The sequence below is a fragment of the Alligator mississippiensis genome, chromosome 7 (genome assembly GCF_030867095.1).
Source record: "Alligator mississippiensis isolate rAllMis1 chromosome 7, rAllMis1, whole genome shotgun sequence".
Taxonomy (NCBI): Eukaryota; Metazoa; Chordata; order Crocodylia; family Alligatoridae; genus Alligator; species Alligator mississippiensis.
In genome coordinates, this window is record NC_081830.1 from 53,685,385 (window position 1) to 53,699,454 (window position 14,070).

Sequence of the window (14,070 nt, forward strand, 5' to 3'; positions counted from 1 at the left end):
ATTCTTAGTCTTTTATATTGTGGGGGGGGATTGGGAGGGCGTATTGTGTGGGAGGTATATGCGTGTGTATGTGGAGGAGGTGGGGGGGAGTTTGTGAGGGGGGGGCATAGTGTATGTTGGGGGCATTGTGTGGCATTTGTGGGGTGTGGAACACACTGTCCTCTCCTGCAGTCAATGCAGGCAACACTATGGTGTGGGTGTGTGGCATTTGTGGGGAGTGAGGGAGGCTGTGCGGGGTGTGGCGCAGCAGCAGGCAGAGGTGCTCAGGCTGCTGGTGTCTGGCTCCAGCCAGCCCTGCACATCGCAATGAGGGGCGCAGCCCCTGCTGGACTGCCCGTATTGCAGTGCTTCCTGCACTCCTGCAGCATGAGGGAAGCCCTCATGCTGGAGCTGGCTGCCTTCCCCATCCTAGCCAGTTCCAGCACTTGGGGCCGCGTGAGAGTGGAGAATACAGGCAATACAAATGGCCTTGCAGGGGCTGCGCTTGTCTCCATGTGCAGCACTATCCAGGTCCAGGCACCAGCACTGAGCATGAGTGCCCCCCACTGCTGCTGCTGCCCCCGCTGCCTGTTGGGGCTGCGCACCATGGGGGGAGTGTGAGAGGGGTCCCCATACCCATACTCACCACACCCTTCCTCACACCCACCCGCTGCCCAGTCGAGTTCTGTGCTTCCACCAGCCCCGTGGGCATGGACTCCGCACTGCTGCCAACCCCAGCCCCACCCCATGCTCTGCACTCCTGCCCAGCTGCAGCCCTGCAGCCCCCCACATCCCGCTTCCCTACCTGCTGCCTGGATGGAGCAGGACACCTGAGAAGCGTTCAACAGCAGCCTCACCCAGTGCTAGTGGGGTTGGGCCCTTCTGCCCACGAGGGTGAGAGCAAGGCATGATAGAGTATGTTGGGGGTGGGCGTAGGCGCCTCGCTTCCACCCTTATGGGCAGAAGGGCTGGGTGGGGTACAATTTGTTGGGGGGTGCTGCAAGCCAGATGACAGTGCCTGGCAGGCCACATCCAGCCCACGGACTGTATTTTGCCTGCCCCAATGTATTCTCTTTTCTTTTTTTTGTGCGTTTGAGAGGACTTTGTGTAATCACAGGGCTCCATACAGCTCCCTTATACTTCTCAGGTGTTGCAGAAGGGCCAAAAACTCAGATTCCCCTGGCATAAGGTTATTTCCCACTGCGATAAACTCAGAGTAAGGGCATAATTGGGCATTGTTGGGAGCCTGGCTAGAGCCTTACTTAAGCAGTCCCTGACTGGTAGGGTCCTTTTTGAGGGCCATAGCTAGCTGGTGAAGAACCAGCTGCAGGAGCATGGAACTGCAAGCTGCACCTTCACTGTATCCAGTATACACTGATGTAGATGAGAATCTAAGCCTCTCCTGCTGTGTGCAGTTAGTTGTACAAGACTACAGCCCCCTTCTAAGCTGTCTTCCTGGCTCAGCGAAAACTACATGATTCCTGTCTGTCTTTAGGTAAAGTTCCTGTCAAAACCAAGTTTGTAAAGCACTTCAGAATAAAAGGCGAAAATAGGTTATATAGAAAGGTAGTCTTCTAATAAAATCAGACTACTCTCAAATCATTTTGAGCTGTTTAATACCTTATTTTCGGGTATTGTGCTTGATAGCTTAAAGGTTTTGCTTGTTCTTATAACTTATTTGCTACAATTAACTTGCCCCCTCTTGAATTGATAGACTTCAGATAAGAAATCAGGATTTTTTTTATGTTATTAACTCAGAACTCCTGCTGCTAGGGCTTCCAAGGGAGTTCTGGGACTTGACCTTAAGCAATGTACACCTGCATTGTAAAAGGCTGTGGTCATTTAATCAGACCGATTAAAAACTAATAAAATAATAACTGGTTTAGACATGTTACTTCTGGTGTCAGCATTGGTGCCAATGTTTTCTAGAAGTTTTGACATGATTCCATTTTACTAATTTGGGGCTTTCAAATCAAGGCACCAGAGGACCTTTTTAACATTCCAAATAATTAACCTCATTGTTTTTAAAAGGCTAGCCTGGAAAATAAACAGTAGTCACATATGACTTTGTGGATTGCACTTGCACAGGGGCAGTTACTTCTTTAAGAATTTGCTATCTACTTTTCTCAACACCTGATTCTATTTTCTAATTTTTTAACTCATCTGGACAACATCTGTTGCATTCCCTTTCTAAATCAGCAACTGTTTTATGGAGTGAAATTTAAGCCAAGAATTGATGCAAAGCAATATTCTATTCTACCATTAAATCATGCCATTTAAACAAAGTTTTGCATAACAGGTGGCATGGAACAATGTTTGATAGAGCCTGGGGGTGGGATTACATATCCAAGATTTTTCTGCCAGTTTAGCTATACCAAGGGTGTCCAACTTTTTTGAATGTGGAGCCGGATCATGAACTTTTTATCATCCAGTGGGCCGGTGAGCCATATTCAAAGACCTCACAGGAAGCAGTATCACATCACGCCCCTCCCGCCCCCCGCCCCCAAACGAAAGTACAGTGTTTAGTTTCGTTTCCCACTGCAGCCTCAGAAAACGGCTTGGAGGGCTGCATGGCAGCCCACAGGCCATATGTTGGACAAGCCTGAGCTATACCTTCTCTTCAAAGGACAGAGGTTAAACCAGCAGAAGACATCTTCTTTAGGCATTGCTGTGTTCAGACTTGGTAGAGTTTTCTGGTATGGCTACATTACCTAGGGGTGTGAATATGTTTTTTGTTTTAACCAGACCTGAGTCTCAAATAGTGTAACCTTTTCAGAAAATCTATAGCGTTCGTGTTTCACTTCTGAGTTTTATATAATTTTTAAAAATCTCTATAAGCTTTAATTTAAATGATAAAATAAATTGTGGCATTTTCTACCTCTAAAAAATCTGACCATAATGGAAAATACATATAAAGAATATACTTAGAAATGACCATTTTTATCATTTCTAACAGAATAAAAGAAACAAATCATTGAGAGCTTAAAAGGAAGCATTGAAGTGATCAAAGGTACATGATCAATGCAGTTTACCTTGTCATTGGTTTTATATGCATCACATATAAAATGTATAATGTTTGTGATAGGTACATTATTTATTCAAGTATTATATTAAGCAGATTTTTTGTTCTACTTTGGGCTGTTGAAATAAAAGGAAAAATCTTCGATCAACAGGAGAATTGTCAGTTAGGAGCAGGTAATCTTTTGTCAAACTATTGAAAGATTAAGTTCTATCTCAGGCCACATTCCTACACATGGGAGTGTGAGGAGTGGACCTGGGAAAAGAGGGTCAAGATTCAAGACAGAATAATTTTTATGCAACACTGGGGGCTGAGAAATGCAAGGATGCCAATGAAAAGGAAAGGGGTTAGGTCAAACAGCTTTCCCTGTAACTCCAACAAGTGCTTTTGTAAAATATTCACCTTTCATAGGCAACAGTGTAGAATGAGATTTTAGGAAGGATTTGAATGACAAAAGGGATGTAGAAGGGACAACAGGAGTAGAAAGCAACCTGGCTGAATGCACAGACAAGCACATAGACATAGTGAGAGAGGAACTATCTGGGGTGTCCAAGCTCGCCTCGTGGAAGGAAACACAGTACGAAATGAACTGAAGAAATGTAGATTTAGGGCCTCATTTACACCGTGTAGTCAAAATATCAGTATGTGACTATCATAGCCACTGCAATATCATCTCTCAAGTTCATCTCCACATTCTCTGTGTCCATCTGTGAGTGAATAGAGGGCCTTTCAATGCCTCTTACTCTGGTAGGTCACTACAAACTCAAATAAATATAGGCCCCATCTCCTATCTTCTCATTTTAATACCCCCACTCCCTTAACCTTGAAAATACTTCAAAGTCCTCTTACCACTTTAATACTTGTTGCTCTTAACATGTAAGCCTTTCTTCCTGTTACTATGCTGTGTCAGCTAGCTGTGCCTTACCCTGACTGTTCTAATTCAGTTTGGAGGCAGGACAGGCACAGTAGCAGACAGTAATAAAAGGTCTTTATAAAACAAACAAAATAATTCAGTCAAGCTGATTTTGTGTTTTATAAGAACCAAACCAACCCTAGTTTTGACTAGGTTTTGGAAAATTGAAAGCCCTACACCCCAGCATAGATGCAAACCCCTCCTTGTGTGCAAAAGAAAATACTAAATAGGTGAAAGGCAGTTAAAGTTTTATTTAGAGAAGGGAAAATACATAATGACAGGGCAGGGGGAAGGGACAGAAAGGGGGAGGAAGCTTGCTGAACCTAACCCTAACTATACCCCTGCCCCACGTGGCCACCACCTCACAGGAGTGCGGGTGGGGGGAAGCTTGCCCCGCCGTCCCCTCTGTCCCCCTCTGTCAGTATCCTGCACTGCTGCCGCCTCAAAGGAGCAGAGCCGGCCGGGGGGTGGGGGGAGGGTGCGAGGCCTCACCCCCCACACCCCGCTCCATCCCCTCAGTCGCCGCTGTCATGGTGGCACTCTGTCACCTCCAGGGAGCAGGGTCGGGGGGGTGAGGCCAGCAGACTTAACTGATTTGTGTCAAATTGGTTTATGGAACTTCTGTCCCAGACTCCCTCCTGGTTTAAGTTAAATCAGAGTCCCCCTACATCCCACCATGCTTTTCAGCCCTGGGCTGGGCTGCCTGCTCCAGAGAGCAGGACTGGCTCTGCCCCTCTTCTCCATAGCCAAAGCTCCAGCTGGCTGAGAAGAAGTGAGGATTGCAGCCAGGAGACAGGAGCGTCTGCCTGGCTTCCCCCTGCCTCCCCCCCCCCCCAACCTGCTGCTCAAGCAGGGATCCTCCCCTCCCTCCCCTCTCCCACAATATGGACCATAGCAGCATGGATCCTAGCCAGCTTCTGGTCACGGTCACACCACCCTATACTAGCTAACACTGAGAGGTGTCTGTGTCTCCAATTTCACTGGGACAAAGGCAGACAGAACAGTGTTCGCTTAGGACTTTTTGGAGCTAGTCAACAGGTCAGCTGGTCATGTCCCTCCATTCCTTCTTTGGAAAAAGCTGTTTAAGAGCTTGAACTAATGAGGGAGGCTTTTGTTTCCTTGATAGGCTGACAAATCTTTTGTTAGCAGCCCACCGCTGGCTTGCTTGTCTGTCAGTTTGCTGTAGACAGTATGAAGAAGCAGGGAGATGGAGACTGAAGAGCTCAGTATCATCAATAGGTGCATGCACTCCACACAAGCAGTCCTCCTGTCCTCCCCACTGGCCTTTGCCTCAGAGTGGTAGCTGGGGGCTAGGGGCTGGCAACACTCCCACCCCTTGAGCAGCTGGCTGGGAAAAGCATGGCAAAGGCTGCTTTCCCCTCCCCGTCCAGGAACACCCCAGCTGGGGACTGTGCAGGTAGGGTGGGGGGTTAAACCCCTTCCTAATCAGGGTGCCTTGTCTGGGCCTGGCCACCTCCTACCACCACCAGCTCAGTGCTGTGGAAGGGAAGGGACAGCTTGCTCTAGTGGCCCCCAGCTTTTAGCCTGAGCCACTGCAGGCACATGCCTTTATTTCTTGATTCAAAAGTGAATGTCTATCCCCTTGCAAATTGATTCAAGCTCTGCAGGTTAGACTAACCTACAAAGATTGAATCAATTCAGGCTCAGGCTTTTTGAATGTCTGTCCCTAGCCCTTGAGTTCAGGCAGAGACTTAAAGTGATGGTTAGGTGTGTCTTGTTACATGTTAAGTCGGCTGCTAGTTTTCTGTACTTTATGGCAAATAAGGTAGTGAGACCAGAGATCAGAAACCAGGGTTGAACTCTTATGTACCCACCCCATGTTGTCTATTCCTTTCAATATCTCTCACTCTAATCATAGTGACAGATTCCATGATCCTTGTGACCCAAAGTCCCACTGAAGTGAGCAAATGAGGAATGCAGTATGAGGCTTTTTGTCATGGTTAAAACATGGTATTTTACTAGAAATTACTAGTTGCAGCATCATATATAATTTCTAATGACTTCACAGAGGCTGGGTTTGATTCACCTTTGCTGTCACAGAATGGTACCAATTTTACCTTTCAGTAAAAGTGAGAGTAGCTGCTTTCCTAAGGAGGTTCCTCCCAGGGCAGAATAGCCAATTTTACCCACCATTGGGGGCATCCCTGAGCATCAGTTTGCAATTGTTGCCCCAGAGATGTAGTAATAGGGTGCATTTTCTGAAATGTCCTTAGCCCAGTCTTCCGTTGGGCCAGCGTTAGCATAATTTGGGCCTGAATCAACCCATCTTTCCTTGAAGAAATGGTGTTTTTCTTTCCATATTCATTTTTAATATAAGATGCTATAAATGTTCTATCTGATTCAGAGGCAGAAATGTACATCTATATTCTGTATGTGCAGTTATTTTATAAGTATCCACATTTTGCTTTTGCCAAACCAGCCTAGAGATTGTCTCTTGTATAGACAGGCCCAAGCTAGCTTTACACTAGCTAGTTCAAGCACTGATAGCAGCAGAGCTCAGCAAGGGCTGACCTTCTTCAAGTAGTTACATAAGGTACCAGCAGGTTTCCCAGCCCATGCTGAGTCCCATTTGAGTCCCATGCTGAGTCTCATGCTGATGCAACTACACTGCTGTAGTACTTAGGTAGCCAGTTAGTTTAAATGTGCTGCAGTCCCACCATGGTTTGTTGTGTAGATGGATCTTTAGAAACTGACCCTGGTAGGTACAGCACACCTACTCTCTTTAACTTCAGTAGGAGGGACAGGCACTGAAGACCTTTCAGAATTAGTGTTTAAACTACTTAATAACTGTATCTGATTAATTATTATAAAAATGTAATAGTACCACCAAGGTAGTGTTCTGTAATTCCATCAGTCTGACCAACATAAGTGGGCAGAAGTTTGATAAGAGGTAAATACTAATCACCCAGACTGCACAAAATAGAAAATCTGACCCATGCTTCAGATGTTCACTATATGCAAGCTGCTGTTACAGTATGTTTCATAACCTGCATTACTCATGGTCCTTATGTTAGCTCAGAATATCATATAGTGTTAGCTTGTAGTACTATTCATGGTTCTGCAATAAAATTTTACTACACTAACTTTAAAGTTGCCAGCTTGGAACCTGATTGGAGTGGAGTTACCAGCTATGAAATAGCATGAATATATACCTTTTCTAATTGAATGTTAGCTGTGCTGGCTTGGGGAGGATCGCTTGTGGAATTCAGGCTCAATTCAAAATTTGAAATGGAAGTCTTAGACCTAGGTATTCCCAAATTAATTAGAACAGCATAAATGATGCAAATTCTAAGCAGCTTTACTCTGATGTGGTTTAATTATACCAGTAATTGAAAGGACAAAAACTCTTAATTAGGCAACAAGAAAGCAAGAAGAAACAATTTAAAATGGAGAAAAAGCTTCTGTATATTCACTCTTCACCGTGGAATGCCTTATTTGCTGATATTATTATTATCCAGTCCAAAGCTCACCACTAATATTTTTCTGATACTTATCTTCTCTGTTTATTCCTATTTGCTCTACCATAATCATCTCCTAACAATCCTATTGCTATAGCTTTCCAAATATTTGCTTTCCAAATGCAGTTTTTAAACCAGGATAAAGTTTAAAGAACATTTTTTCCCTTGCCTTCTGATTATATGAGTCAAAATAATAAATTCTACTGGGTCACTTGTCTAGCACAGGCTGTTCATTGTGTCTTGGAGTCAAAAGTGAAAGGATCTTCAAAATTATTTTTAGTATTTTTTTTGCATAGATTGATAACAGCTATAAAGACTGAGTTTAAAATTCACAGAAATACTCTTCTATATCTCAAGACTAAACATACTTCCATGATTGCATTTTATTTCATAAATACTAAGTTTTATAAGAATTGCAACTTTTCAATTTACACTAAGCCAATTTATATTGTTGCTTTAATTTCTAGTACTAACTTAATCTCTATTTTGTAGAATATACAATATTTATAATTTAGTTGTTGAAAAATGACCAAGCAATAAAGTGTATTTCAAGTTCTAAAAGTTGCAGAATATATATTGTACATTCTTTATAAAAGTGTTAGCCATAAAATGTAAATCGCTTACAAATACATCAGTGATATTTCCATTTACTTCAGTGGGTTGTAGATTAGGACCTTAATTAACATGTGAAGAATTCTGAGCTGAGGTATGGATTGGTGCACACATCAGAAGGCCAGAAAAGGTCCTTGAAAGCATTTTTATTGGTCTGAATGAAAGAGAAAATTATTGTAATCAAGAATTACATTGTACCAGGCCCTAACATTTTACTGCCTCTGTGGCCACAAACTCTTAGCTTTACCTTTCCTAATTTACATGCCTCAAAGATCTGTTGTGAGGAGTAACTGGCTAATATTTAAGTTGTAAGAATGATTATTATACGTCAAATAATAAAAGATACTGTAGTATTACTTCATCCAAACTCACATTGATCTAATATTTTCAAGTAAATTGTCCCTATAGTAGTGCATTGAAGTCTATTTTAAAGTTTCTGGCTGTTGTTTTCAGAACTGTGTCTGCAAAGCAAAAAGCTCCTGCTACTGTGATGGAACAAAAGGTAATAAGGTAAGACTGAATATATTTTTACCCCTAAGCTTAATAAGAGCCAGCTATCTCTACTAAACAAAAGAGTACCTCTGTAGCTCTCTCCATGTACCCAGCCTTGCCCATTCTCCACTACACTCTTAGCCAAAAAAAAGAAAGTTGAACCTTGTAGTATGCACTGGCATTTAACAATCTCAGGCTGTAACAGACCAAGGGCAGAAAAGGGTTTCAGGGGCTGTACTCTAATGTAGAGTATCTTGTTTGCAAGCCCTGTTTTATAGTAATCGAGCTCCAGCTCAGGTAGCTCTGCTTGATGCCGACCACAGCTGGAAAGGTAAGGCTGTCTAATAAATAAGTTTTGAGATATAGAAATACTAAGAGTTATAGTTTCTACTGGTAGAAGAAAAGTAGCTAATTCACAAATGAGTGCAGCTTTTTAGAGAAGTCCTCACTATGGTTAGACTGCCCCTCAGTACTATGGCAGTTGGAATACCAAAACAACGTTGGTTAGTCCCAGTCATATATTCATAACTTTTCAGACATAAGTAGCCCTTTTGGTTTATAAATGTTTTCATGTGCAAAAGTGCTTGCTGAATTAGGCTGAAAAGAATCTCGCAGATCAGGCTGCCATACGCAGGTTTATTACAGCATAATGTGCACTGCCAACTGTGGCTTGAGAAACGTGAATTTTAATGGAAAAAGTTGAAAATATATACACCAAGTGATAACTTATTAATAATTATACTGCTCTTCAAACTGAACTGAAAAAAAAATGTTTTTATTGGGCTAACTTTGATTTAACTAAGATGAACTGTGAGACTTTGAGAAAAATGAGAATATCACAATTACCCACTAAAAGACTGAAAAAAAATTAAACAGTGTATTAAGTAGACAGTTATTAATAAAAATGTGTATTGAGGGTATAGTTGTTCAAGAAGGTCAGGATAATTAGATAATTCAGTGTGCTTAACAATCTCTGGAATGTTAATAAACCCTTATAGGATCATAGCTGTGTCAGCCACAACATTCAGGAATGAAGATAAAGCTACTAACACAATGTACAAATCAGTAAAGTGCTCAAAAGATAAAACTACAGGTCAAGAGTTGGGGACCCCTCCTATCACTTGCTTCTGTGGCAGTGTATTTTTGCGGAATAAAGAAAGGTTCAGGGCTTTAATATTTTTCATAAGTTAGGACTGCTTGCCATCTAGTGGCAGATCATGGTATAATACAATAATATTTTTTCGTGGGTATTTGGTTGTAGCCGTGTTGGTCTAAGGACATAGGCAGGCAAGGTTCTTTGAGTAGATGTGATACCTTTTATTAGACCAACCGAGTAGTTGGAAAAAGGTTCTTGGCAAGCTTTTGGGTGCATTCACCCTTCTTCAGGCATAGGGAGTCTCCGCTGTTCTGAAACTCCAAGAAGAGTAATATTTTTCCTATCTTTTTTTAATCATGCTGAATAAACTACTCATTTTAAGAAGCTAAAATACTAACTTAATTTCCTTCCTTTTTACTTATCATTTATGTCAAACTTAGTAACACAATGATCATTTACAAGATGGAGCTAACTGATGCTTTCATAAAAACCTTTCCTTGATCACAACATACACAGGGTATAAAATAGCATTTCTAATCTGTTTTAAAAGTCAAAATGCTCATCTGCCTGAGAAGAACTGAATTTCTAAGACACATTGATAAAACAATGAGAAAATGTCTAAAAGCATGAATAATGAATGACTATCTCCATCTTATTTTTCCAGCTTTTGTAACATTTTCTGTTGTTGTTGTTGGTATTTGTATTTTCATAGCTCTAATCATGGACCAGGACCGGGCCCTATCATACTAAGGGCTATATAATACAAAACATTCCCAAAAGAGCTTAAATCCATAAATTGTTATTTTTAACCTGCACTCATCCCTTTGAAAAGGGTCAGAAAATAGTTATTTACAATTATAATTTTGCTAAAATTTTGAAGATGAATTCCCCTAGCTTAAACTCTTCTACCTCCTCAATGCCTCTTTTGTTACTATATTTTTGTATGAACGTGACATCATGTTATCCCTTATGTCTAAGCTGAAAATGTCAAGTATGGTAATACTTGTGAAATAACTTATCCCTCAAACAGCACCAAGACAACCAGCATGGATGGAAAGTTTGCTGGGAAGCCTATTCGAGTTGAAGGACAAAGTGTCATGCCATGCTACTGTGTGGTGTTCATGTACCTCTGCTTTAGTAAAGCACTCACATATTTGCTTTAAATCCATTCCTGTTCAGACCAGCATTTCAGCATGTGCTTACTTTTAAGATTCTACGATTGTACATGTGTATTAGGGTAGCCTCTGTGCTTTGTCATAAGCTTAAATATAGTGGTCCAGATCCTGATGCTTCTACATTCACAAAATAGCACCCTACTCCACTGGGACCTCTTGCACTAAAAAGCATGTGAATTCGGTGGGGACTACTCATGGACTAAGGAACTATCCAGTGAGGATGGGAGTATCAGAATTGGCACAGTGATGGGCAAATAAAAGTTAATAGGTCCCCAAAATAACTAAAACCTCTTAAATAAATTAATGGAAGAAAGACAAAGATATTTTATGGGCTTCTTTGTTTTGCTGTTTACAGGGTGAGAAGGGCTTTCCTGGTGCTCAAGGTCCACCTGGGATCATAGGTTTTCCTGGCCCTGAGGGGCCTCCAGGGCCACAGGGACCCAAGGTAGGTTCCTGAGCTGAGTGTGTATCAGCAGGTGTACGTGTCTGTGCATAAGCGAGGACGGAATTTATGTAAAGAACTGTGGAAATAATAAAGGCCATAAGACTGTCCTTTGTTCAAAGCAAACAGGCTCTTACCTGCTCTCCACAGCAAAGTGGCAAGGCATATAATAGTAACAGGCTGTGTGTGGCTACCCTGGTAGAGCTGTTCACTCAGGATCCCACTGTAGTTCCTATTGCCATACAAAACTTATGTGAATTAACGAGTGCAAGCATGTCATGTGTCCAGGTCCTTATACTCTCCCATGCAGTTTACATATTCCCACAGCCTATTTATTCCACTGAGTGATTGATAGTGAAAAATGTTTATATTCTGTGGATATTTTTGTTTCTTCAGCCAAAACTTTGGAATTTTAGAACTAAAGTAAATAGTCCCGTGCTGTGGCTCTTACCTCACTCCAACTTTTTCCTGCTCGCTAGTGTGTAGCTTGCATTGATTTACATAATAAGGGGGGTGGTGACATAAGAATAAAAAGCTAAGTATAAGGAAGGGTAAACTACCAGGAGACCTCTCACCTAAATCCACTTAAGCACCTACCTTAAACTTTTCTTACAAGTGGCATGATTACAGAAAAACAATAGTTAGATTAAATATTTTTATTATTTTGATGCTTAATTGTTTCATTGTGTTTTAAATACAGTAGGGAAGTGTGTGTGTGTGTGTGTGTGTGTGTGTAAAAGGGTGGAGGACAAGCATAAGGAACAAGCATAATTACTGTGAGCCACAGATTATAAGGTAGAGAGATTTTCTAACAATTTCTTAACAAAGAACTCTGTCTACCATCCTTAGAGGTAGAGAAATCAAAACTGATGCAGAAAGAAATAACAAAAAAGGGAGAAAGGAGAGTAGATAATACTCTTTAAAGGCATTCCCTCTTTAATTCCAGTGAAGCAAAGACTGGGGATGGTGAGGGAGGGGAAAGGGAAGAATATGATATACAAAGGGAAAACACCAGGGAAGGAACACATTTAAGGACCATGTTAACTTATAAGTAAATGAGTATAAACAGGCCACAAATAATGTAGGCTGGGAATGAGAAGGTTTCTAATTGTCATAAGTTCTCTTCTTCTAAATATCTCCCAAATATAATACTGGTGGTACAGTACCTAATTTTTGGCACTCTACCTACTTTTAAGATAGAGTTTTATCAATTTATGAAAGGGATTATTTATCAAGGATTACTAGGACTGGAGCAAGGGACTGGATTTAGTCATGCAAGAGGTCCTTTCAAGCCCTCTGTACTTAAAAATCCATCTGTTTAGCAAATGCTAAGTTTATTACAAAATCAAGGTATTGAAATTTATCTCAAAGACTGTTCTGTTGTCAACAGTAAATCACCTCCATGAACAGCAAGATTACTTTGTGTGTAAATAAATCCTGTTTATAATAGTATTTTGTTTGCACATTGTTGCAAAATGTGGTCCAAATTTCTTGCTGTGTTTACAATTATGTCAGGGAGCTCATATAAATTGATTAGCTATTTTGTTCAGTTTTTTGGGCCTGCGAGCCACATAGGGAGTTTTGCTGAGCTGTCATGGTTTGGGTCAGCACCCCTTCCATCCCGTGCAACAGATCACCAAAGCTCCCTATGTGGGATGGGGTCCCAGCTGGGCTGAGAGCAGTGTTCAGGAGCAGGATGGGTGGATAAGGCCAGAATCATGGGGCAGGGTCACAGGGCGGTGATGGTGTGGATGCTGGGGCTGGGGCTGGGGCTGGGGCAGAGGCAGAGCCATGATCTGCTGCCCACATGCCCCTGTGACAGCCGCAGGTTCTATGGGTAGGGGTGTGCAGGGAGTGGATTGCAGCTCAGCCTCAGCTTTGGCCTCACTCTGTCACCACCCCAAAACCCTGAACTTGGCCCCGGACACAGCTACCCATCCAGCTGTGGCCTCATCCCATCTGCCTTGCTGTGCACCCTGCCATGGAGACTCTGGGATCATGGGGCAGCGACAGCGCAGGGCCGGGATGAAGCCATGGTCTGCATGCTCCTGCCCACAGAACTGGGGCTCTGCCCTGACCCTGGCCCCACGTTGTCACCATCTCACAACTCTAGGGGTCTCCATGGGGACTGGCTAGGACCTGTGTGGCTGGATGCGTGGCCGAGCAGAAGGGATGGAGCTATGGCCAGACAGGGAGTTGTGTCCAGGTCCAGGTGGACAGGATGGGGCTGTGGGCATATGGGGAGCTGTGTCCAGAGCTAGTTCTGGGATCTTGGGGAGGTGACAGCATGGGGCCAGGGCTCGGATAGAGGCGCAACGTGCTTCCTGTACACCCCTGCCCACAGAACCAGCTCCCATTGCAGGGACATGCAGGCAGCCGCTTGCCGCTCTGTCCCAGGCCCCAGCTCCTCATCATCGCCCCAAGGTCCTAGGGTCTCCCTGGCCCTGCATGCCCATCTTGCACCCAGGCACCACTTTCCACCTTCCCGCAGCCCCATCCCAGATGCCCAGGCAACCACCCTACCCGTGCAAGTCCTGACCCTGTTGGGGGCGGCAGGGGGGCAGAAACTCTGAGGGTGCTCAGGCAGCGGGGCTAGGGCTGGGGCTGGCAGCTGCAGCAGATGGAAGGAGCCACCACTTCCAGGGCTGCTGGGGAGTGTATCTAGCTGCCATGCCACTCCAGCTGCACTGCATGCTTAGGGGCAATGGGAACAGCTGCACGTGCCATGGCATCTGAGCTGGGCAGGACTGAAGGACCTGCTACGGGCCAGACAAAATCCCTTAACAGGCCAGATTTGGCCTGCGGGCTGGATTTTGACCTCCCCTGGTTTAGGGCCTAGAATCATATAAAAACACATTTTGAT

At 43.2% G+C, this 14,070-nt stretch overlaps 1 protein-coding gene across 5 annotated transcripts in view; it reads left to right on the plus strand.

The window, feature by feature from the left end:
- Nucleotides 1-14,070, plus strand: part of COL4A3 (collagen type IV alpha 3 chain) — a 112,761-nt gene that overhangs the window by 7,697 nt on the left and 90,994 nt on the right. For all 5 annotated transcript variants that reach the window (XM_059730955.1, XM_059730958.1, XM_059730959.1 and 2 more), the window contains exons 2-3: nucleotides 8,456-8,512; nucleotides 11,121-11,210. In XM_059730955.1, coding sequence (XP_059586938.1) covers nucleotides 8,456-8,512; nucleotides 11,121-11,210 — 147 coding nt within the window. The remainder of the gene's footprint in view (nucleotides 1-8,455; nucleotides 8,513-11,120; nucleotides 11,211-14,070) is intronic.